The following is a 22486-nucleotide window of genomic DNA, read 5'->3' as shown; positions in this document are numbered from 1 at the left end:
TTGCTACCCAAACAGTCCTGGACACAGTGCCCCACAAATTATTTTTCCCTTAAACTGATTTTTCCAGTTAGTTCTGTATATTAGTTACAGAGTCCTGTATTATTTTCCCCACAGGGCTTTCCTGCTCGTGATTCCTAAACAAGCTGATAAAAACTCCATTTTCTGCACAGAAATATTTAGGTTGTTGAGGTTTTCTCTTACCATAATTACTTCCTGAAAAATGCAGCGGTCAATTTTTCCTGAATATTTTTACATTAAATTGGGCACACCAAACTTGGCCCTTGATATTTTAAGGTTGCAAAGCAGATTCCTGGCTTTAAAGAGCTGACTGGTTTCCATTACTTGCTCTCTGTATTGGCTTCTCATTGATTTGATTAAATCTCTCTACCATTTAAATGAGGAACTCTGTGTGAAAACAAGGGTTTCTTATGACCTGAAGAAATCATTTCTTATTAAAAGAAATCATCTGTTTCACTCCTCGACTAAGTACTTCAGGAATTAGGGCAGGTGGGGAGAAAGGTCTTGGCAGTGGCAGTTTGATGAGAAATGAATTAATTTGATTATTTCCATGGTGTGCATCAATACTAGTCAGCCTCCACGGAAGGCCCCCGGCCTGAAGGCAGCTGGATAATCAATAGGATCACACAGAGGCCTCTCCTCCCCCACCAGCCTCTCTGATCTTCTCTTGGCCGGCTCTTCACGCCTGTGTAATTCTAATTTATGTCAACTAGAAATCAAAGAAATTCCAAGAGGCTTTGGTCATAGGACATTGGGGTGGACCTTTCAAAATCTATTTATGTCTATTCCTTAAGTAATGTCGTCTCTACGGACCTCCTGGCGCCTCCGTGGGCCAAGGAGAGGCAGCCTCACAGTGGAAGGGCTGCTACCCGCGCCAGGCACGGGCAGAGGAGCGCGGTTAGGTAAACTGAGGGATCCTTTCTCCTTACTATCTACGACTCTGCAGGAACATACGAACTAATAAGCATTTTAAGCAAAAGGCTTTACCAAGAGTGGCTCCCTCAATAACGCTCTTTAATGATACCCCAGACGCTGGCATTTTCAAATCAAATGAACAGTGTGTAAAATTAGTTCTGCATGAAGTTAAAAAAAAAAAAGTGAAAGGGAGCTTTTAAAAGCTCCAGCATTTCTTCATCCAACTGCTTTTCACAAGGGTTTGGCATTTGAGAATTGCTACATTTATGATGTTATTCGCTGCTCATAATTCAGGCCCTCTGTCTCAAAACTTCTGTATTAACACACGCTGCAGAGGTTTCCACCGCGGCATTTTATCACAGAGGTTTCCCAAGCCAGCCAGGCTGCCTCTGGCCAGGTCTGGTTTCTCAGCCAATCCCATGCCACCGGGCTCCCTCCCTCCTCATCTACCTTGTTACCCCAAACATTTTTCATTAACCTTGAACACTGCATTTCCATTTGCCCTCCAGCTTTCCTAGGATTCTTTTTTGGTCCTTTTTAGTTTTGTTCTCCATCCAAACTGCCTTGTAACAAGTGAGGAAAATATCACATTATTAGAAGAAACAGAGCTGTATAGAATCTAGAATTCACTGAAGTTGTGAAAATGATTTCTATGACCAAAGCCACCAACTGCCTATAATCGTGGAAAGCAGGACAAACATACTGCACTTATTAGAGAGTCCCGTTGGTTATACAAGTCGTTTTAACTAAATCACCAAATAAATGTGTGTTAAGTTGATAGGTGATTTCGGGTCAACTCTAATTCCCAAGGCCAAGTAAGCCTTTGAACAGTCTTTAAGAATATAAGTTCACCCCAATTCATCAAAGCCGTCTCACACAGCGTTTTCTCCTCTTGGTTCTTACAATGCACTCAAGTTTAGGAGATTAAGTGGCGTCGGCTTCAAAACCCAAAGTAATGCCTCTAACATGCTTATCCATCCAGCCATCAGAAAAGCTACTCAAACAGGGGCTTCTTAATGCGCTTCCTAATTTTACAAGTGCTTGGGGAATGCTGCATTTGTCCAACGGCTGGAGGACTCCTTCCTTGGAGTCATCAATGTTGTAACCAAATTTACTACTGTTTAGCTTAGACACTGTCTGCTAATCTAAGTACATGTTGATTTCATCTGCAAAGAATACACATAATGTTTCTCATCTAGTCTTTGTTTACCTAATGAAAGAGAGAGAAATAGAGGAAAAACATTTTTCTTCCTACAACGAATACAATGCACTTTATTTTTTTTATAATTCCTCAAAAGCTCCAGGAAGGAAAAAGCAGAAGTTTGATAAAGTATAGCTTCCAAATCAAAGATGAGTGGCCCCAAATGAAACCAACTGCATGTGAAAGAAAATATAACTAGCCTTCAGTATTTCTGAGAACCCCAGGATCACAGAACACAAGCCCTGGGACAGACAGAGATCACAAACCCCATCTCCCCCTAGTGCAGAAATCCCACTGACAACATGCCTGTCACAGGGCTTAGCTGTGTAGACCACTGAGGTCTCTTGCCTCCTCCTTTGGCTCCAGTTGGTGTGCAGAAAGGAGAGCTCCAATTAAGTTTTTAGTGGTTAGCAGATTGGGTTAAAGCACAGGGAGAAGAGAGACAGCCCCAAACTAATCTTGTTCTTTAATTCTCTGTTGGCACAGATGATCAGACTCAGACAGACAGGGCTCTTGGTCTCCATATCCTCATCATAATTTCACTGTTTTTCATGTTTCTGTTCTTCTATTCTTTCCCCATTATTTTTCTGACTTCTTTTTGTGTGTGTGTCCCTACCTATTTGAATTGTCTTCTCTTCAACACAGCCTTTTCTCCCACTGCAAGTCTTCCTTCAGCCTCTTACCTCTGAGTCAGCGAGTTGATTCCAAGTAGAAAGTGTCCCACAGAGGCATTAGTTTTCCCTTGTAAAGTGTGTTGAAAATGAAATTATTGATATCTTTGTATAGAAAACAATAATCCCCACTCTAAATTTCAGTGAGGAAAAAGCATAATGGCAGTATCTTCTCTAATCTGACTTTATTTTTCCCTCTTTTTAAAAATTTCCTTTCAAAAGGGGATAGTAGGCCATACAGTTTTTTCCCATTTGGAAATTCAAATATCAAAACACCACTTAATATAATGATGCTAATGGTAAGAATAATCAAACACTGAGCATTTTATATAGAACAAGCATTATTCTAAGGGCTTGCTATGTGTTCACTCATTTAAATGCTCACGACAATTCTACAAGACAGGTTCGATGGTCATCCTCAGTTTACAAATGAGTAATGGGCCCTGAGAGGTTAAGTGGCTGCCCAAGATGACACAACCACGTCAGAACCCAGATATGAACCTGAACCCTGGATCCAAAGTTCGTGCCTTCAACTACCAACCTCTTTTCTTTCTTTGAACCTTGATAGAAATTAAAAATCTGGAGATGGATAGCATAATACAAATGTCAAATAGCTACTCACACTAGATTTCCATCCAATTAAATCAACAGGCAGGCTTTTGAGTTACACGGCTTTACTTGCATTTTGTGTGTGGCTTGGAAACTTTTTCCATCCGCATGGAACCCCTGTGCTTGGCCCTGATATGCCTTAAATCTGAGGACGGCCAGGCTGGGCCGCCCTGCAGCAGGCTGTAGTCGGACTACCTGGTGCGAGAGCCAGTGGACCCTTAGAGTAGCTGGCCGGTTGGAGAAAGGACTCCGAGGCCACCTGAGGAAATGGCTAAAACCCTCAGGGACACTGTTCATCACAACAGCCTTCTTATCTCATTTTGGACTAATCTGCATTTAGGTAGAAAAGGATCCCTTCCTTAACTTAAAATTAGCAAAATGCTGCTCAGCAAATATGTCTGGAATAATCTCCTGCACTAACTGTAATACAAATTTCTACAGTTCATCTCTGAAAGTGGAGCAGACCTCAACAAATCTAAGAAGTATGAACTAGAAATACAGTGCATTTGAGAATGGCTGTAGGTACACAGACACATTTTGAATGCACACAATTTGGGGTCCCTGCTTAGCTGGTGCTCATGTAGCAGTTCCTTCTGGCAGAAGCTGAGGGGCTCTGCTCTCACTGTTTAGTGTTTCCAGAACACCGCCTACTGAAGCCCCTTTCACTTGTTTTAAAAAGAAGTCATTTTAAAGTGACAGGGTTAGTAGCAGTGTTAGGTTAGTTAGTAGTGAAATTTCATGGAGACTTGCCACCCCTGGGTCTCAGCGCTGTTGCTTAGTAACAAAGTCAGTCAGCTTTCTAGGCTGGGCTGAGAATATGTAATAGAATCTCTCTAAACATAACTAACTGGCAAAGGCCTAGAAGTTGGGATCTTAAAGCACTTGGAGAAAAGAACTAGGTCAACTAACAAAAATGACAAAGCACACACACAATTTGGGCCGTTCTTCTTATTTGCTTCCAGATTCACTACATGTAGAAAACGAATGTCCTTTGAGAGGCATATATATTAGTTTCACCCTCTTTCACTAGATTTGTGCCTAATCACCATTTGCAAAAGTGGCACACATGTATAAATTATTACAAGACGCCAGTACTTTCTGAGCAAGTATCTGAGGTAGGCCTTTCCCAAGGAAGCACCTCCATGCCTGGAGACAGCCCCCAGGGTCCAGTGCCCTAGACGTGAAGATCTGGGGTAGAGCCTTGGATGAGCGGCCTTGGGCCAGTGCCTGGTCTTTCTGGGCCTCCATTTTGTCCCCAATAGAACAAATGACTATTTCCTAGAGTTGTTACAAGGGAAACATAAAAGTGACAAGGGGGAAAGCACTTCTCTAATGCCTGGTTATCAACACAGATTTTTATCATCTTTCCTCCTAGTCTTCAAAGGGCCCCAATATTAAGTGCAGCACAATTTCTCAAACTCATGCTTATGTCTCTGGCCAGCTCCACAGACTCTCAGTGGGGTCTCTGGGACTGTTTCTCATCATCTGCAAAAAGTGGCATCTGAAGTATGGAGGGAGGCAAATTCCCACGTAATACCCCTCACTGGCCCTTTCTTGCCCCCAAATGGCCAGAACACATAGATGTTGAGCACTGAAATCGCATACTCTGGACTGCGACCAAGCACTGTGGCACTGTTCTTTCTACTTACTATTGTGGGCAACTTGGAATCCAGAACAGAACTTTACTGTAAGACTGCGCACGTGCCATGCAAACCTTTTAAACTGTGGTCCACGGACTTAAAGAGAGGTGGCCAAAATCCCAGTTGACTGTGTGTATGATTGCTTTTCTTTCCGTATAAGCACAAAAGTCATTTTTCAACAGAAAAATTTAACCAATGATGTCAGATTAGTTTAGAAAACTGGGCATCATGTAATGCATAGCTGTAATAGCATATCCATATATCCACACATCTATGCATGTGTGTATACACACGTATATACGGGGAGAGAGAAAGAATATAATAACAAGCATGACGCATAGAAAACAAACTTGATAGGCAACTTACTTTATCGCATCTCATGAGCCCCAAATATCTTAGAGACTTGCTGCTCTGCGCAATCAGGGTGGCTCCTTGGTCTGTAATTTCTTTACACCATCCAACGTCCACAGTCTCTATTGTCAGGCTGTACCGCCCGATGGCTATCAGCGCTGCAAGGCGGGGCAGAGAGGAAGGAGAGCAAGCATGAATGTTAGCAGCGCAAGGGATCTCTGTCTTATCATGGCTACTTCTCTCATTTCCTCACTGAATTTCTTCCTGCAATGTTGTGTGTAAATGAATGTTTTGTAAACTAAATTCAATTTAAAACGCTTCAGGAGAGCCTGCCCTATGACAAACCCTTTCACAAAGTGAATAATCACTCCATAATTCCCTTTCATTGGCACACAATCTTTTATCGGTTTTACTCATTACAAGGTTACCTGTTCTTCCAACCATTCATATCTGCAGGAGGAATAAATTAAAATGAATTACACATACAATGTTAGAGAAAACTCCAAGTAGTAATTACATTTTACTCAAGATAACTTTAATAGTTTTTAAAAGGAAAAACCCACGTAAACACCATTTCGAGGTGTGTTCTACTGCATGTGAATTTCTTTACCAATTGGCGTATTTTCTTTCCATCTGTTCATGCTCTGTAAAATGTAAGAGTATATAATATTTTTCACGTGAGCCCTTCTTGGGACTGCTAGGAATTAAGAGTACATTATACATTCAGCTGAATTTAATTGGTGCTCTGTGAGAGTGCAGTAAAGGGAATGCACTTGTTATAGTGAATTTCCTCACCGTACCAGAAGCCGTCCTACTATTAACATATGAAATGAAGCCTGTCATGTGAAGAGGACGACAGTATCTCTAGCCTTGACTGTTGAGCACTGTACCACTACTGAAGTGCAGAGGCTTATCCCAGAATCTACGATGTGCACTGCCTATCACTGCAAAGCTCCATGACCCATCACCCTGTCAGAGCGACTCGTCGGTGAATGTGGCTCTTTGCTACAAACTTCTGATTTAATAGACGTGCACATCTCTCCATAAGTGGAGCAGAAAAACAGATTTCAATACCTCCAGCCAGAAAAAGTTTATGGTGCATTGGTTTGTAAATGAAAACCCTGAAAACAATGCCACAAATATTAAAAAGAATAAATAATTGTTTGCTAATTATTTCCTCATTCTAAGATAGGATGAGTTGATTTCTATGACGTTCAAGGTGGATGATATTTTCCAATTGACTAGATTGAGAAGAGCAGAATGAATTACTTAACTTATGCAATAAATGTTGCCTCTTACAGCTCTTAGAAGAAAAATACTCTTCCTAATTACCTCAATTTTTTTAAACTGTAAAACTCATGCCCATGCATTCAAAGATCAAAACACTCCTAAGTAGCCAGATATTTAAAGTTCATAAAAACAAAAATCATGATCCCAATGTTTCTTTCCCACTAAAAATGCTTTCATAAAGGAAGGAAAAAAAAATCGTGTAAGTTCCTCATGCTACCAATTTGTTGACGCTGTCATCCTTGTGCATGCTATTTTGGTGTTCAGTTTTCCCAGGAGGCAGGGCAGGGCAGGGGAGATCTGCCAGAGTTTTGCTGAGTGGTCTGAGTGTGATATTTTCGTGTAGTAGAAGCAATATTCCAGGTTAATCTCACTGGTGTTCCTGACCTAAGAAAATTGTTGTTATCTCTGGTATTGTCACACATTTCGTTGGTTATGATATCCTGAGGATCTCTTATGATGTAAGAAATAGAAGGCACATCAGAGAAATTCCTTTCAAAACAAAGTGTTCAAACTGTGATATCAAAAGATGGGGCACAAGATGCAAGATGGCCTCAGGTCAGTAGATTATATACTTTTCTTGAGGTTTGAGGCTAGAACGTGACAGTCCTATGCTAGCCAGAGAAGGGTAAACCAAATGACCGGAGGGATTTTCAGAGGCTGTTTTATAAGCAAATGAAGAGGTAACAACTATTGATTCCAGGTGCTAAAATCACTAGTGTTTGATATTGTCCTTTTCTTCTTTCTTTCTTGTCCAAATTAAATGGTAAATAATATAACCAAAGATAAATTAAGGTATTCAGTTTTTGTTTTGCCGTAATTCTATTTACTGAAGTAAGAAATACATTTTATTTTCCCTTAACTCATTCATTTATTCAAAAGAGCACTCATTCTAGAACATTTTCTCCAATACTTTTTGACTATCCATGTGCTAGGCTCTGGGCTAAGAATTTTAGGTGCATTATCTCATTTAATGCTCACAGCAACCTTAGGAAGTCTTACTGTTAGTTTCATTTTAAAGATCAGGAAACTGAGTTTCAGAATTCTGGGAAAGAATAGTTGTCCCCAAATCACAAGACAATAAGTGGATAGTTAAGCTGAGCGCCGGCTCTCAGCCCTAGCTGTACATCAGATCTATGAAACTGGAATCACAGGGCCAGGCACCTGGCAATTCTAGTACACTGCACCGCCAGCATATGGAACTGTGGTGTGACACGCCGAGCCTGTGCTGGGTCCCGGGGATAGAAAGATTCACAGGGAGGCCAGTTCAGTGGGGCTGCAGGGTAGGGGAAGGGAGGGTTGGGTGGAAATGAAGACCGACCAAGTCAACAGTTACAACACAATGGAGTCATCCTCCATCTCTCCCCATTCCTAAGTCCTTCTCACTTTTCAGATATCAAGGCAAAGTCGGCTTCTCAAAACCGATCACCCTGTCATTGACTGCCATTGGAAATGGTATTATTTATTTCTTTATATACATTTCTGTGGCTCGCTTTTCCCATTAGAATGATGCCTCCTATTCACTGCTGCAACCCCCACATCCAGCATGTACCTGGTACAGAGTCAGTTCTTACAAATATTAGTTGAACACACCAATGATGATAATGTGATTAGGTCTGTTATTAGAGGCATGCCAAGGTGCATGGGAGTCTCTCACTCTTCAGGGGAGGAGAGAGATCATGGGAGCCCTCATGGAACTGTTGAGCTAAGTCTTGAAGGATGAGTAAGGATTCTGCAGAAAAACAAAGCCAGGAGAACAAGGAATGTCAGGCTAAGGAAGTAGCAGGTGTCAAGGTAAAGAGATGTGAAGGGACAGGGGAACTGCAGGTCATTCTGTGTGGTTGAATGTTGCTGAAATAAAAGCAAGTACAAGGAAGAGGTAGATTTAGTCCAGAAATATTTATCCAACGATTAGTAGCACTGTTAGGTATAAGAGACACAAAGACATGAAGCTTATATTCTAGATGGAGAGACAGATGTGAAACAAACACAAAGGTACATATAATTCTATCTTGTAACAAGTGCTCTGAAGGAAATGGAATGATCACTGTAAGAATGACATTCAGATGGCACCAGGGAGTCTTTTGGTGAAGTTACTTTTCATCCCTCTAATAGCCCTGCAAAAACAATACCCATTATAGAGGTAAGAAAACTGAGGTTAGGTACCTCACCAAGCCCCCATCCCTAGTAAGTGGTAGAACTAGGGCACAAACTGAAATAGTTTGGCTCCAAGGCCAGGGCTCACTCTACCACAGCAGCAGCACCTCGGGAGGCAGAGGAGCCTGTGTGTGTCAGAATGTATTTCCCTTCACCACCATTCAGAACTTAAACTTCACAGCTTACAGGCAGCCAAGTATTTACCCTGTGACCATAAAACAGGGACCAACAGAATCTTTAAATTCCAAAATATATACTGAGTAATTTACCTCTCTGTGACTACGTCCTACCTTTGGGTATTTTTTTTTTCATTATTTTTCAGGAGCTAGCTGTGAAACCAGTACCGTGGGATAGTCTCAGATTCATCTCCAGCCTCATTACTTAGCAGTTGTCTGACCTCAGGATGACATTTAACTCTCCTGAGTCTCGGCTTCGTGGCCAGCCCAATGGGGAGGCCGACGACATGTTCTGCCTACTTCAGCAGGGTTGGTCTGAGGTTCACACGAGACAATACATGTTAGGGAGTTTGCACTACATAAATGTAATGATTCATTTGACACTTTCCCAAACCATTCTACAGTGGTGCAGTTGATATACAATGAAAAGACTTGAAAGAGTTTTGAAAAATAAAAAGCTCTGGGCAAATGAGAGTATTACATAAGTACTTGGTCATGATGTCACTGCCAGAGTTCTTGAACTGTCTACTGTCCATTGTGGATCATGAACTTGTAGACTGCACCCGGGATGATCAGGCTGTAAGGCGAATGCATGATTTTAGTACCTTCATGAGGGGCTGTTGACACATTACAATGGTGTTTATTGAGCCCTGAAAAAGGATAAATTATGCAAGACAAATTCCTAATCCCGATGCAATTTTAGTACACTTTTTAATGTGAGTAACTAACACAGTTAAATTTTTGAAAGTTACACTAGTTCAAAGCTGTAATTCAGCAACTTATATGATGATCGAGGATACACATTCACTCATAATGGGCACTTCCGTTGGCATGTAGAGTGACGTACAGACATGAGCAAATATGTACTTAATTTTGACTAAGAAATTCCATTTCTAGAAATCTCTCCTGAAAATATACTTCTGATTATACAAAATTACACATATGCAAGTTTATTCACTAAAGCATTGCAAAATGATGGATATAGCCTAGTGTCCATACAGAGGACAGTGGTTAAATAAACTATGCTAGTCCTCACACCTGAATACTATGCAGCTATAAAACATGAATGGGGAAAGATTACGAGGAACTTCCAAGTCATTCAGTAAAAAATACAAGGTATAAAAGAATTTATATGGCGTGCTACCACCCTACAAAAGATAAACAATTTAAAAAAACATATGAATCTGCTCATCTGTGACAAAGGAATATGGGGGGAAGATAAACCAGAAACTACAGAGACTGTTTCCCCATAGGTGGTTGGTGGGAAAGGGGAGGAGAGATGGGGGGACGTGATGTGAGGCTGGGGGTGTGAGGAGCTACAGACACTTCTTGGACTACCTCCTTGGATATAGCTTTGACTCTCTGAATCATAGTAAACCTCAAATTAAAAGTTAAAATCAACCAGGATGGGGAAACCCAAGTGGATATAAATAGTAACAAATGGACCTATCTGTGTTACACGTGAACTGCAGGACCCTGACAAATAATATAGTCACACTCAAGGGGATGCGAATTAAGTAGTGTCACTTCAGAAAACATTATTTTGACCAGATATTGTAAAGTGAAAACCAAAAAAAGAACCATCAGCAAATACTGCACTCTAGTTAGTAAATCTATTTCTCAGGGGTATGAGTGAGCACACCCCTTATGTGTAATCTAGGATGATAAATAATGAGAGACAGTCTTTACACTGTTAGAGAAAGAAGTTACAGATAAGCAAAGGGCAGCAGCTTATAATGAACCTTGTGGTACTGAATTGGAACCAAAGACATTAGAATGAACTGATGGTTTTTCACACACAGATATACATACAGATAAATACATATAGAAACAACTAATGAATATGATGTATGCACATGCGTGGGTGGCCGAGTATACAGACATACATTTCCTAGCTTTTTCTGCTGAGGGACTAGGAGCAATGAGATCCCAGTAGCAATGACCTACTAGCACCCAGATCTTGGTTTCTAAATATCATCCTCCCATAAAATAAATAAAAGGAATCAGGGCTTCTTATAAAAACAGTTGGTTCTAGAACTGAGGCAGGGAAAATAGAAGATGAGTGGGATATTTTGTGATCTTAGAAAAAAGAAGTGCTTAAAGAAGAGTGAGGGCAGGTCAGAAGGACAGAGGATCTGATTAGAAGGAGCTGCCCACGCCACAGGTGGAACAATGTGAGCAGCAAAATAAACAATGATAGTATTGGATCTTAATTCAGAAAGTTGAATAAGCAGCCACACATTTATATCGATATAAATGAATGACCAAAGAAGGGCAGCTCTTCCTTACAGAATAATTCCAATTAAGAAAATGTATAAGAAATGAGAGAAATACAAAAAACATCATCAGGTGAAGACCACAGTAATAACTGTTGCAGGCAAGATCCACCAATGATACCTATCAACTATCAAAAACTGTAAGTTTACAATGAAGAGACCCAGCAGACACCACCTTACCCAAATGACCCAGGTTAACATTACCAGTAATAACATACATGGACATAATATAACACCTGATCACTTTGGCAGTATTCTTGCCAAAATGAATAATCTCAATCTACTCACAAGAAAACATCACACAGACCCAAAGAGAGAAACATTCTATAAACGAATTCACCGGTTCTCACCAAAAGGGTCAAGGTAATGGAATGTAAGAAAAGAATGAGGCACTGCCACAGACTGGAGGAGCCTAAGGAGACATCACAGCAAAATACAACGTGGGATCCTGGACTGGATCCTGGAATAGGCAAGGAAATTAGGGAGAAACACTGGTGAAATTCAAATAAGATTTGTAGCTTAATCTTACTGTTTCAATATTAATTTCCTAGTTTGATAATTGTACTAGCTTACTACCGTAAATATAAGTTGCCAGCATTAGAGGTAGCTGGGTGGAGAGTATACAGAAATGCTCTACTATTTTTGCAACTTTTCTGTAATTCTAAAATTGTTAGAAAACAAGAGGAAAAGCATGAACAAGCTAACAATAGATAACAAGTGAATGAACTAAGTAGAGGACTAAAATTTTCCAAGTGAAAGCAGGTATTGTTTTCACACTAAGATCTGATATATAAATGTTAGGACTAAAAATACATTTTTTTCCTCCTAGGAGAAAGATTAGTCACATGAGTGCATTAACAAGTGACCTGCATGTGCCATTTTGTCCTTTCCAGTTCTGTCGTCTGCTATGGATCTATGTACCTGTAATAAAATCAGAAGAAATGCCCTGGTGCTTGAAAGAATTAGGCTTACAATTTAACAGTAGGATTAACATCTTTCATGTAATACTTGGATAAAAGTCACTTGCAAAGAAACTTCTTGGCACGGATACAAAGAGCTACATATGAAAAACGTTCTTCTTTGTGGAAGGCACAGAAACTCAAAAAACAAAGCAGCGACACCTTCAGAGACATCTGTTGTTTGAGATGGTCCCTGCGAAGGCTCCCCCAACCCCGCAGGGACTGCAGCAGTGCTTCCCAGCCCTGGCCGTTCAGGAGAATCACAGGTGCCTAGAGAAAGTACCGATGCCCGAGTCCCATCCCTGGAGATTCTGATTCAGGAGAAGCCACAAAAGCTCCTGTGATCCCAATGTGCAGTCAGGGCCGAGAACCACTGGAACAGAACGACTTACAACTTGGGCAAAGTCAGTCAAGTAAAAACAAAAGAACTCATTTTTAAGGATATAAATAGCTTACGTATTCTAATATTTTAAAACAACTTTGCCTCTCAAACAGGTGTGACTTCTTGTACATGATCCAATACTTTTAGTTCCTTTATTTCTAATTTATAGCCTTCCTTCCATGTTTATACATTATTATGTTCCTCCCTTTATTATGCAGTAAACCCAGCGGTGATTACACTTTATAATATTTTTCCAAGTTGTCCTTTTTTGTAAATATTTTCCTTTACTTCATTGCACTTACTTCTATTTCTAATGCAGCACTTATCAGAGTTTGTTTCATATTAGAATTATTTATCAACATGCCTCTCTTTCCACTAGATTGTAAAGTCTTTGAAGCCCTGAATGTAGAGACTGCTTTTCTAGGGTCCCTGACTCTCTGAAAATCAATTCATTTTTTTGTTTTTACAGTTTTAATATATTTTTTGGAAGTATAACATATATGCAGAAAATTGCACAAATCCTCAGGGCACAACTTGATGAATTGACAAAGTTAACACAGCTGTGTAACAGCAGCCAGACTGAGAAACAGAGCACGACCAACCCCTAAAGCACCCTCGTCCCCTAATCCAGTCACTACCCTTCCCCAAAAGGATAACTACTATCCTGACTTCCAACCACACAGTTTTCTTGTTTTTGAACTTCATACAGAGTCAAACACCCGGCACACTTGTTTCTGGTTTTCCAGCTGTCCATTATATTCACGGGATTCATCTACATTGCTGTGTGTACTGGTAGCTCGTTCATTCTCAATGATGAAAAGTATTCCATTCTATTATGGACAGACATTGGGGCTCTCTCCACTTTTTGGCTATTAGGTACAATGCTGCTATGAATATTAGCATGCACATCTCTGTGTGAATACATGTTCTCACTTCATTTGGGTAAACACCTAAGAGTGGGATTTCTGGGTCATATGGTTAGGTACACACTTAACTTCCCAAGAAACTGCCAAAATGTTTTCAAGAGTGGCTATACCATTTTACATTCCCAGTAGAAATATATGAAAGTTCCAATGTCTCCACGTCCTTGCCAATACTTGGTAATGTCTGCCTCTTTGATTATAGCCATTCTAGTGGGTGTGAAGTGGTACCTCATCTTGGCTTTTAATTTTCATTTCCCTAAGGACTAATGATGTTGTATGTCTTTTCATGGTGTCATACACTTTTTAAAAATCCTAGCTTAGGGCCTCGATCCTTGCAAGTATGCAGTAAGTATCTATTAAGTTAAATTGATGAAGAGGAAAAGCACACAGATAATTTTTCTATTATTAGACTATAGCAGAGAATAGCATTCTAGACAAGAGATAACTTTCCATGTAATTTGAAGAAAAGCACCAGTAAAATAAACTTAGTCTATCCTCTGGAGACAGAAAAGTCTTAGAGTTTCTTAAAATAAGAAAGTAAATTCAGGGGAAAAATAACATTACAGAGAACTTTCCAAGTGCTCATTTACTTGTGGAAATTTCAAAGACTGTGGAGTACGCTTTATTTAGGAACTCTGAATCTCTGAAAATCAAGTGAAAAATAAATCTAATACACAAATTGTCCAACAATGGTGGATAATATTAGAGTGGAAACTTTAATTGTGCTAGAATTTTCAAGATGCAGCACACAGGGCATTCATTTTCCACAACTCAGCTCACCAGGTTCAGAAAAGCAGCACATGAGTGTTGTCTGACTCACAAAGGGAGCAAGCTGGCTGTGGCCCCTGACCTTTCAGGGAAGAGGCTCTCCTGCCCTATACGTCCTGAAATGGAAATGCAAGCATTATTTATAGGCTGTGTCTGCTCTATTCCTACAAGATAAACAAGTTGTTGGAACAGTAAGAGTTCAAGTGAAGGAATTTTTTTATATAAATGTCTTTTAATGCATCAGGAGCAAGGATAAGTATCCCCCCCAACTTTATCCATTCTTAATTATATTTATTTTAATAGCAGAAAGACATAATTATGATTGGGTAGGTAGAATCCATTTCTGAATATGTGACTTCCAAAAGTATAATGAACAAGGGGTGCATTTAGAAACTAACCCTCACCCAACAGGAATCTGATCCACTGCTCTGATTTCCAGAGGTGCTGTGTTTGGTGGTTACCAACCCTTTGAGTGGAATGGTCGGGTCCCCTGACAATCTCCTTATTAAATTTAAGAATTAAAGACGAGGAAGAAAAAAAGCCTTACCACTCTAACATTAGCCGAGAACCTAAAGTAAGTGGTTCAATGATTCTTTTTCATCCAGCCTGCATAAATGCATACAGTACTTATCAAAGAATTATGCATCCTTTTCAAAATCCTAACATTGTATTAGATTTTCTCACTTTATGAGAAGTGAATTCTGGGCCTAAATATGTTCGTTCGTAGATATGGAAAAGTACATTAGTGTCTCTGCATCTAGCTATCTTGGCCACCTTTCTGAACTGAATTTTCCAGACCACTGTGAGGAAACAGCAACAGTTTCAAGCAGGCATCAGATAGCGACATCCCTCTGCCCCAGTGTGCAGAGGAGGATGCAATTTCAGCAACTGTCACTTAAGGAATTCCAAAGTTGGTGACAACACATGTGTTGTCGAACTGCTCAGTAAACATTGTACAAGTATCATAATATTGAAGGGAAGGGAAACAAAAGAAGAGAGAAGAACGTGTGTGGATGTCAGCAGAGTGAATATCCGACCTTTCTTTCTTTCAACAAATACTGACTGAGTACCTACTCTGCACCAGGGAATGTTTCCAGAGCAGTGGATAGACATCAAATCCCTGCCCTTGTGGAGCTTGTATTATGAATACAAATAAATAGTTAGAATATATACTATTTTGGGTGGTAATGCTTTGAAGAAAAACAAAGCGGGGGCCAGGGTTAGAAGGACTACAATTTTAATTAAGGTGGACAGGGAAGGCCTCACAGAAAAAGTGACATTTGAACAAAGATCGAAAGGGGCGGAGGAAAGAGCCATGCGGATATCTAGGAGAAAAGCATTCTGTGCAGAGCAAACCTAGTGCCAAGGCCATGAGGTGGAAAGGCTGCTGGCTTGTTCTAGAATGAGCAAAGGAGCAAGAGGCTAAGTAGCAGATTTGAGATCAGGGAATTAATGGAAAGGGGGTGGACAAAATCATCTCCAGGTCAATGTAACGACATTGGCTGCCACTCTAAACGAAACAGGAATACACTGGAGAATTTGGAGCAGAAGGGTGATATGAGCTAACTTAAATTTCCAAAGGACTTCTCCAGCTTCTGGATTGAGAACAGACTGTACAGAGGAGAGAACAGAAGCAGGGACACCAATGAGAAGGCCACTGCAACTATCCAGACAAGCAGTGACAGTGGCTGGGCCCAAGGTTACATAATAGGGATGGAGAGAAGGAGCTGAATTCTGAATAGATTGTAAAGACAAGGACCAACAGTACTGGCTGATGGACTGCATATGGAGTAAAGGAAAGAGTCAAGAAGGTGAAGAGAAAAAAAAATCTCTTTTTGGCACTTAAGAGTTGAAAGAAATTTCCTACGTGGGACTTCATATGGCTGCTTTTGGCATCCTCGTGTATGTAGGTGTCCTTGTCCTGGTAGGGATTGACTGGTTTCTTCTACTGGTTATAAACTCCACTGAGAAGAGCAAAGCCCACCTTTTTCATTTTATCAAAATTGTCCAGCATAGGCCCTTTACTTGTTAGTCCTCAACATATGTTCATTTAAATATGTGCATCTTAGGTAACACAGTTACAAGTGCTTAGGGAAAAAACTCAGAAAGGTGCCTGTTTTGTATTCTCTAGAGTTCATAGTATCCTTTTACTCTAAAAATATTGATTGAGTCGCTACAGTATTTCAATCACTGCGATGACTGTAGGGATCTTTGGGGAGATTATAGGTAATGTACCTTTTTCCTTAGATGTTTATCCATTTAAAAAATGTTTAACACTATGCATGTTGTACATTGACAAACGATTAAAAACCAGTTTTTAAAAAGGGACTACTGGACAGATCACTTAATTCTACCAGAGTGAAGCGAAGAACTTGACATTTCCTACAGTGCCATTTCTCTCCAACCCAGTGCTCCTGAAGGCAAACACACACACTTACTGGTGCCAAAATTCAATATCAAAAATCATGTGAAATCATGTGAAAAGAGCAAAAAGCTATTTGCAAACTAAAACTAAACCCAGAAAGTTGAGCTCAGTTATTCCTCCCTGACTGTAACCAGAACAGCTGTAACTCAGGGACTGTTGTCCGGCATGTGAACTAGTTTAGATCCTGGTAATAATTCTTGTTTATGGGCATTTTTTGGCCATAGAAGGGCAAAATGAGTAAAAATACAAAATTCAAAGTATTTCAATTTGAGATTTTCAAGTTGAGTGCAGAACTAGAATAAAATGCAGAGAACACTAAACTTTCTCTATTCTTTTTGTTTTTGAGGGAGAAGGGAGAGTCCCAGTCCTGGGTCTTCCCACCTGGGAGCTTGAACCATGCATGCAGATGCACATGCTCACGTGTGCAACAGACACAGACACAGACGTGCAAACACACGTTGATTCCCAGGGCTTAGCCCACAAGTGTTACCTGGAAGCTAATGGAAGTTAAGCTTCAGGGTCTATCATTTACATGGACCTTTACAAAGGCCTGGGTCCTGGAAATGTATTCACATGGTAATCTATTTTTGTAAAATCTGTTAAAGCAAGTTGTTTTCTGTTCCTTTTCTTAAAGAGAAATTCCAAATTGTATAAACCTCAGGCCCTGAAAGATCCTGAATTTGTCCCTGACCCAACCAAGAACGTTCTGATTCTATGGCTTTGGGGGTGGATACCAGGAGGCTGTATCTTTCCCTTCTCCTTTTCTTTCTTTCTTTCTTTTTTTTTTTAATGTCACCAAATGATTTTGATACACAACCAGGATTGGAAATCACTGACGAAGGACTACAGACTGATCAGTTTAATGAGTCCCTGACATCTACGTAGTATTTCTTTCTGGAGCTTTGCCACCATTGATTGGGACATAAACCATATAACACTATGTAGTTTGGAAAAAGCTGACAATTGGCAACATTCACTTCCAGGCTGCAGTGATGAATCACATAACCCTCTGTGCCGAGTAATTAACTATCCATTTGTATGTACTGGCTGTAGTGATAGAGTTCTTTTCAACAAGGAAGGAAGGGAATTTGGACATAGCATTAACAGTGGTTAATACCAAGCAAATAGAGTAAATTGGATTTATTAAAACGAGTATGTGTGTGGATTTTTTTCCCTAGGAGTTGATATAATTTGTCTAGCTTTCTAATTATAACTGGGACAGAAAATGGCTGAACCCAAAGACCTCTCACGGTATCTAATAAACTTTTACTTACAGGGAGAACATTTCTTGGGCTGGAGAATGACAAATAATTTACTAAGCTTTTCCTGAAAGATAGCTAAAGGTGTTTCACCTATATCTAGCTGATGAATTAGCTTTAGCTAATAATCAGTGTCATGAGACAGGGAAGAAGCAGCCTGTAATTACTTTGAAAGGAATGAAGGAAGAGATCTGATAAAGAAACTAAATCAGCTAATTCCTCTAGAGGCATACTGAGTGAGAGAGAAGCTTACTTCACTGCAAGTTTAAAGTGAGGCAAAGACAGGGGCATCAGTAGTTTTTACCAGCCTGACATTCATCCATTCATTCCCACCTTCTGGTAGCAAACCTTCAATTTGCCTTTCCTGTAGGGACTGTACACCTTCATCTCCTTTCCTGGGGACTTTTGTAGTCAAAGGTTCCCTCCCTTATGCAGGCTGCCAGTGGGCATGTGTCCCAAACCTGACCAAGTACATTCACCGGCAGATATCTGATATCTGAGTTCTGCCTGGAATGACTTAAGAAGAGAAACAGCTGAAGACAGTGCATCTTGGGGGATGTTCCCTAAAGAGACTCTTATTAGTCCTGGCTCCCTAGAGACCCCCTGTTCTTGTCTTTCCCAAGGCCTACCTTATTTACTGTTTATTTTTGATTCTGGGAGATAAAATTTGAGCCCTTAAATGTCTAAAAGAATTTTTATCTTATTTTCACAATTAATAGTTGGCAATGTGTAGAATTCTGGATCGAAAACCACCTTTCCTTAGTTTTGAAGGTAGTGCTTTATTACCTTCTAGTTTCACATATTGCTCCACCTCAGCTTTATTGAGAAATACTTGATATATAACACTGTATACATTTAAGGAAGGTATATAACATGTTGATTTGATACCCTTATATATTGTAAAATGATTACCGACAATATTGCTTTTAAGAGATTTGGAGCCACTCTTATCTCTGATCTGTCGCATGAATCCTGTCTTCTTTCTTGGGTAACTTTCAGAATTTCCTTTTCATCCTTGGCAATATAAAATCTCATGATGGTCTGCCTTCATGTAGATCTATTTTTATGCATGGTGCTGGGCATTTGGTGGGCCCATTCAACCTGGAAACTCGTGCTCTTCTTTCTTTCAGAGCAGCCTGCTTTCCTTATCTCTGGGAGTAAGTACTGAAGGTTTCTGATGTTTTCTTCTGCTATCTGCATTGCCTCTGTTTCCTCTTAGCCTCATTTTTCTGTTTGTTTTCATCTCTCTCTTTCATGTTAAGTTTTTTGAAATGTCTGGTGACTTAAGGATTTTTTTTTAACATTTTTTATTGAGTTATAATCATTTTACAATGTTGTGTCAAATTCCAGTGAAGAGCACAATTTTTCAGTTATACATGAACATACATATATTCATTGTCACATGTTTTTCTCTGTGAGCTACTATAAGATCTTGTATGTATTTCCCTGTGCTATACATGACCATGACACTGTGGGTTTCTAGCATATCTGTTGCCTCTGAGGGCTGAGCCTTGCAGGAGTTCTGCCGGCCAACGAGCTCACTGGCAACCAGCTCACCGGTCATGCAGCCCCTCTCTGAAAGCACTTAGGTTCTGAGTTCCTCTGCTTTGTTAAGACAGTTAGCACCCCTCCTTCTGACTTCTGTTTTCTAAAAACGTGTTGACATCTCTCATCCTCTCTTATCTCCTTTCCTATTTTCTTTTGTGTGTTTTTTTTTAAGTCCCTTTAATGTCATTTTAGCAAGATTTTAGGAGGGAGAGAAGATAAATGCATGTGGTCCATCAGCCATTTCAATTGGTGAGAAAGAACATAGGAAATCTATGGTCTTTCATAATTGTTCCTAGTTTTAGGCATTCATTAAACATTGCCTTTTTAGGCTTGAATGAAATACATAATTAATGGAAAGGTCAGTCTCTTTACGTTTGTATGGGTTACATGCCCAGTCTATTAAAAGCAAAAATTAAAGGCTGACTAAAAGCAGGACAACTTAGCATCAAGGGTGAACAGTATATCCTGGAAAATATACCTAATAAAAAAGTAAACCTAATAATTAATATCTTTCAAGTTATTCCTGATTCTACCACTATTATTCTGCTCTATATTTTATATTACTCTGCTCTATATTTAGGTTTATCTATGTGGGTGAATGGATTATTTTAGAGATCTACTAGGATATACTCTAATAATTTTATCAGCGGGTGTAATATATTTGCCATTGAGCAAAATATTTGAAATCAAGTCCCAGATGCTTGAAAATTCTCCAAATATTCTCAAGGAGTAGTTTCTATAATTTAAATCTTTCCTTCATAACATATTTGAAACACTTTTTCTGACTTCACCATAACCTCAATACACTAAATATTTTTATTTCAAGATATTTGAAAATAAACAAGTAAACATCTGGCATTTTATGCATAAGTGTATTTTCAGCAAAGAGACTATTTTTGCTAAAATAAGTATTACAACATGACTTGATCCAGTGTGATTTTTAGTAAAAGAATTCAACTCGATTTAATTGCAGCAAATCTTGATGAAATAGTATTGTGCTTCCATTTAATTCATTCCATCATCTATCCACAATATACGTAATAGTCATTAAATTCAGCCAACTATTTTTCAGGTGCAGAGAGAGATGTCTTCAAGAAAATAGACTATGATTGGCAGTTCCCTCAAATCACTAATATCATAAATATTTATGTATACAGTTATAAACAAACTGTTATTAGTTTAAGAAATGCAATTTATCCTTAGAGATAATAGCTTTGAAGGTTGAAAAGCGGAATTTAAACATTTTAGTTCTCTGGAATTTTATGCTTTCAACCAAAACAAATTGTTCCAACTAAAGAATATCATATAATGTAGTTCTCTATCTACTAATTATCAAAGTTTATTTTTTAAGATATGCGTATAGCATATAGTAACCACTATGTCCTTAAAAATTGTTTGTGTGCGCTAAATACATTACTTGGAAGAACTGTTTTGACACCAAGAAATGAAAACTTTAAAATAAAATTGCATTTCCAAAAGCTTCTATTTAAGTCCTTCACATTTATTGAAGATTCTTATAAAATCTACTGGAGTTCAGGTGATAATCTCTTTTGAAGATGAACCCTATAAAAGGAGAATTGCACCCACAGAGAACTAACAAAGTGCAGCGTAGTTAATTTCTAAAACATATTTATTAGATGCTAAAGAGAGTAAGCCTCTCCAAAGAAAGCCTTACATCTCAGGTGATTAGAAGATTTGTGGAGCTACTGTCTTCTAATAATGAGGGACTTATCAACTGCAAAATATTTTCAATCATTACACTCAGTATATTATGACGTCCATGAATATAAGCTATTTTCATACTATAATGCAGATGGTACCGTCTGTTTTAGTAGCTTTTATAAGCATCACATAATATCTGTATTCCTCAGTATATTATAATGTTATAATATTAATATTATATTAACCCAGATAAATCACTATCTCATTTTTGGTATTGTGGGAAAAGAAGGAATTCCATGTAAGTGAAATAAACAGGCAGCAAAACTTCACTCTGTAGGTGAATTAAGGTGAAGCTGCCATTATTGTGGGTCAAAAATGATTAAACATTGGCAATTTCACTTGGTCTGACTTACATACCAAAAGTCTCTTATTTTAACTATTTTGGATGGAAAGAGTTCTGGCAACTTTTGTATACTTTTTAAACAGCATTCATCAGACCTAGCAAAACTTTTCCTTGATCATTATGATTTTACTCTACTGTAATCAGAAGCTGGGCTCCAAGCAGTAGGAGTTTTTACTAAGTCCAAATGCCTACAGGGCCTTGTAGACAAAGTAAATGAGCAAAGCTGTTATATTACATTATTCGGACACACACACACTTTGTTTGCATATTACACACTGAAATATTCTTCTCCTCCATAAAAAATGCAATTGCGCTCGCTCTTTCTAGACCACTCAGCCCTCTAAACCTGCCTTCCCGTTTCTCACTTCTGATGGAGACTCAGATGCAACCAGTACTTTGTTCAGTTTTTTTTTTTTTTAAATCCAGACAGTAGATAAATGGCAACCAACATGAAGTTTCAGTGTTGAGGAGGCAATGGGGATGGGTGGGGACTGCAGATATTGAAACACCCTCCCTAAAAGTGGGGACAATGGCAAACCAGATACCACAGTTTGCCATCAATATACTGCAGTCGATCTAAAGTCCCAAGAAATAATGCCTTTTAGGAACGTGGATTCAGTGCTTCCAGATCTTCAATTCTTCAAGAGACTTGAAATCAGTTTTTTAAAATACGAATCCCCTGATACTTAAGTGCTAGCCACTGGAAAAACAAACAAACAAAAATAAAAATACTGTGTAGAGCAACAGATTGGGAGTGAAACAAAACATGTTTGTGAGATAAATACAGCCCATAAAGCACTAGTTAGGAATCTCTACTCTAATTGTTCCCACATTATGCTGTGTGGTTTTAAGTCTT

General features: G+C 39.2%; 1 protein-coding gene across 1 annotated transcript in view; it reads right to left on the bottom strand.

The window, feature by feature from the left end:
- Positions 1 to 22486, bottom strand: part of FBXL17 (F-box and leucine rich repeat protein 17) — a 433532-nt gene that overhangs the window by 14531 nt on the left and 396515 nt on the right. Inside the window, exon 8 of the mRNA XM_006207989.4 lies at positions 5421 to 5563. Within this exon, the coding sequence (XP_006208051.2) occupies positions 5421 to 5563 (143 nt within the window). The remainder of the gene's footprint in view (positions 1 to 5420; positions 5564 to 22486) is intronic.

The sequence above is a fragment of the Vicugna pacos genome, chromosome 3, assembly GCF_048564905.1.
Source record: "Vicugna pacos chromosome 3, VicPac4, whole genome shotgun sequence".
NCBI classification, from domain to species: Eukaryota; Metazoa; Chordata; class Mammalia; order Artiodactyla; family Camelidae; genus Vicugna; species Vicugna pacos.
This window is presented reverse-complemented; position numbering and strand designations above follow the sequence as displayed.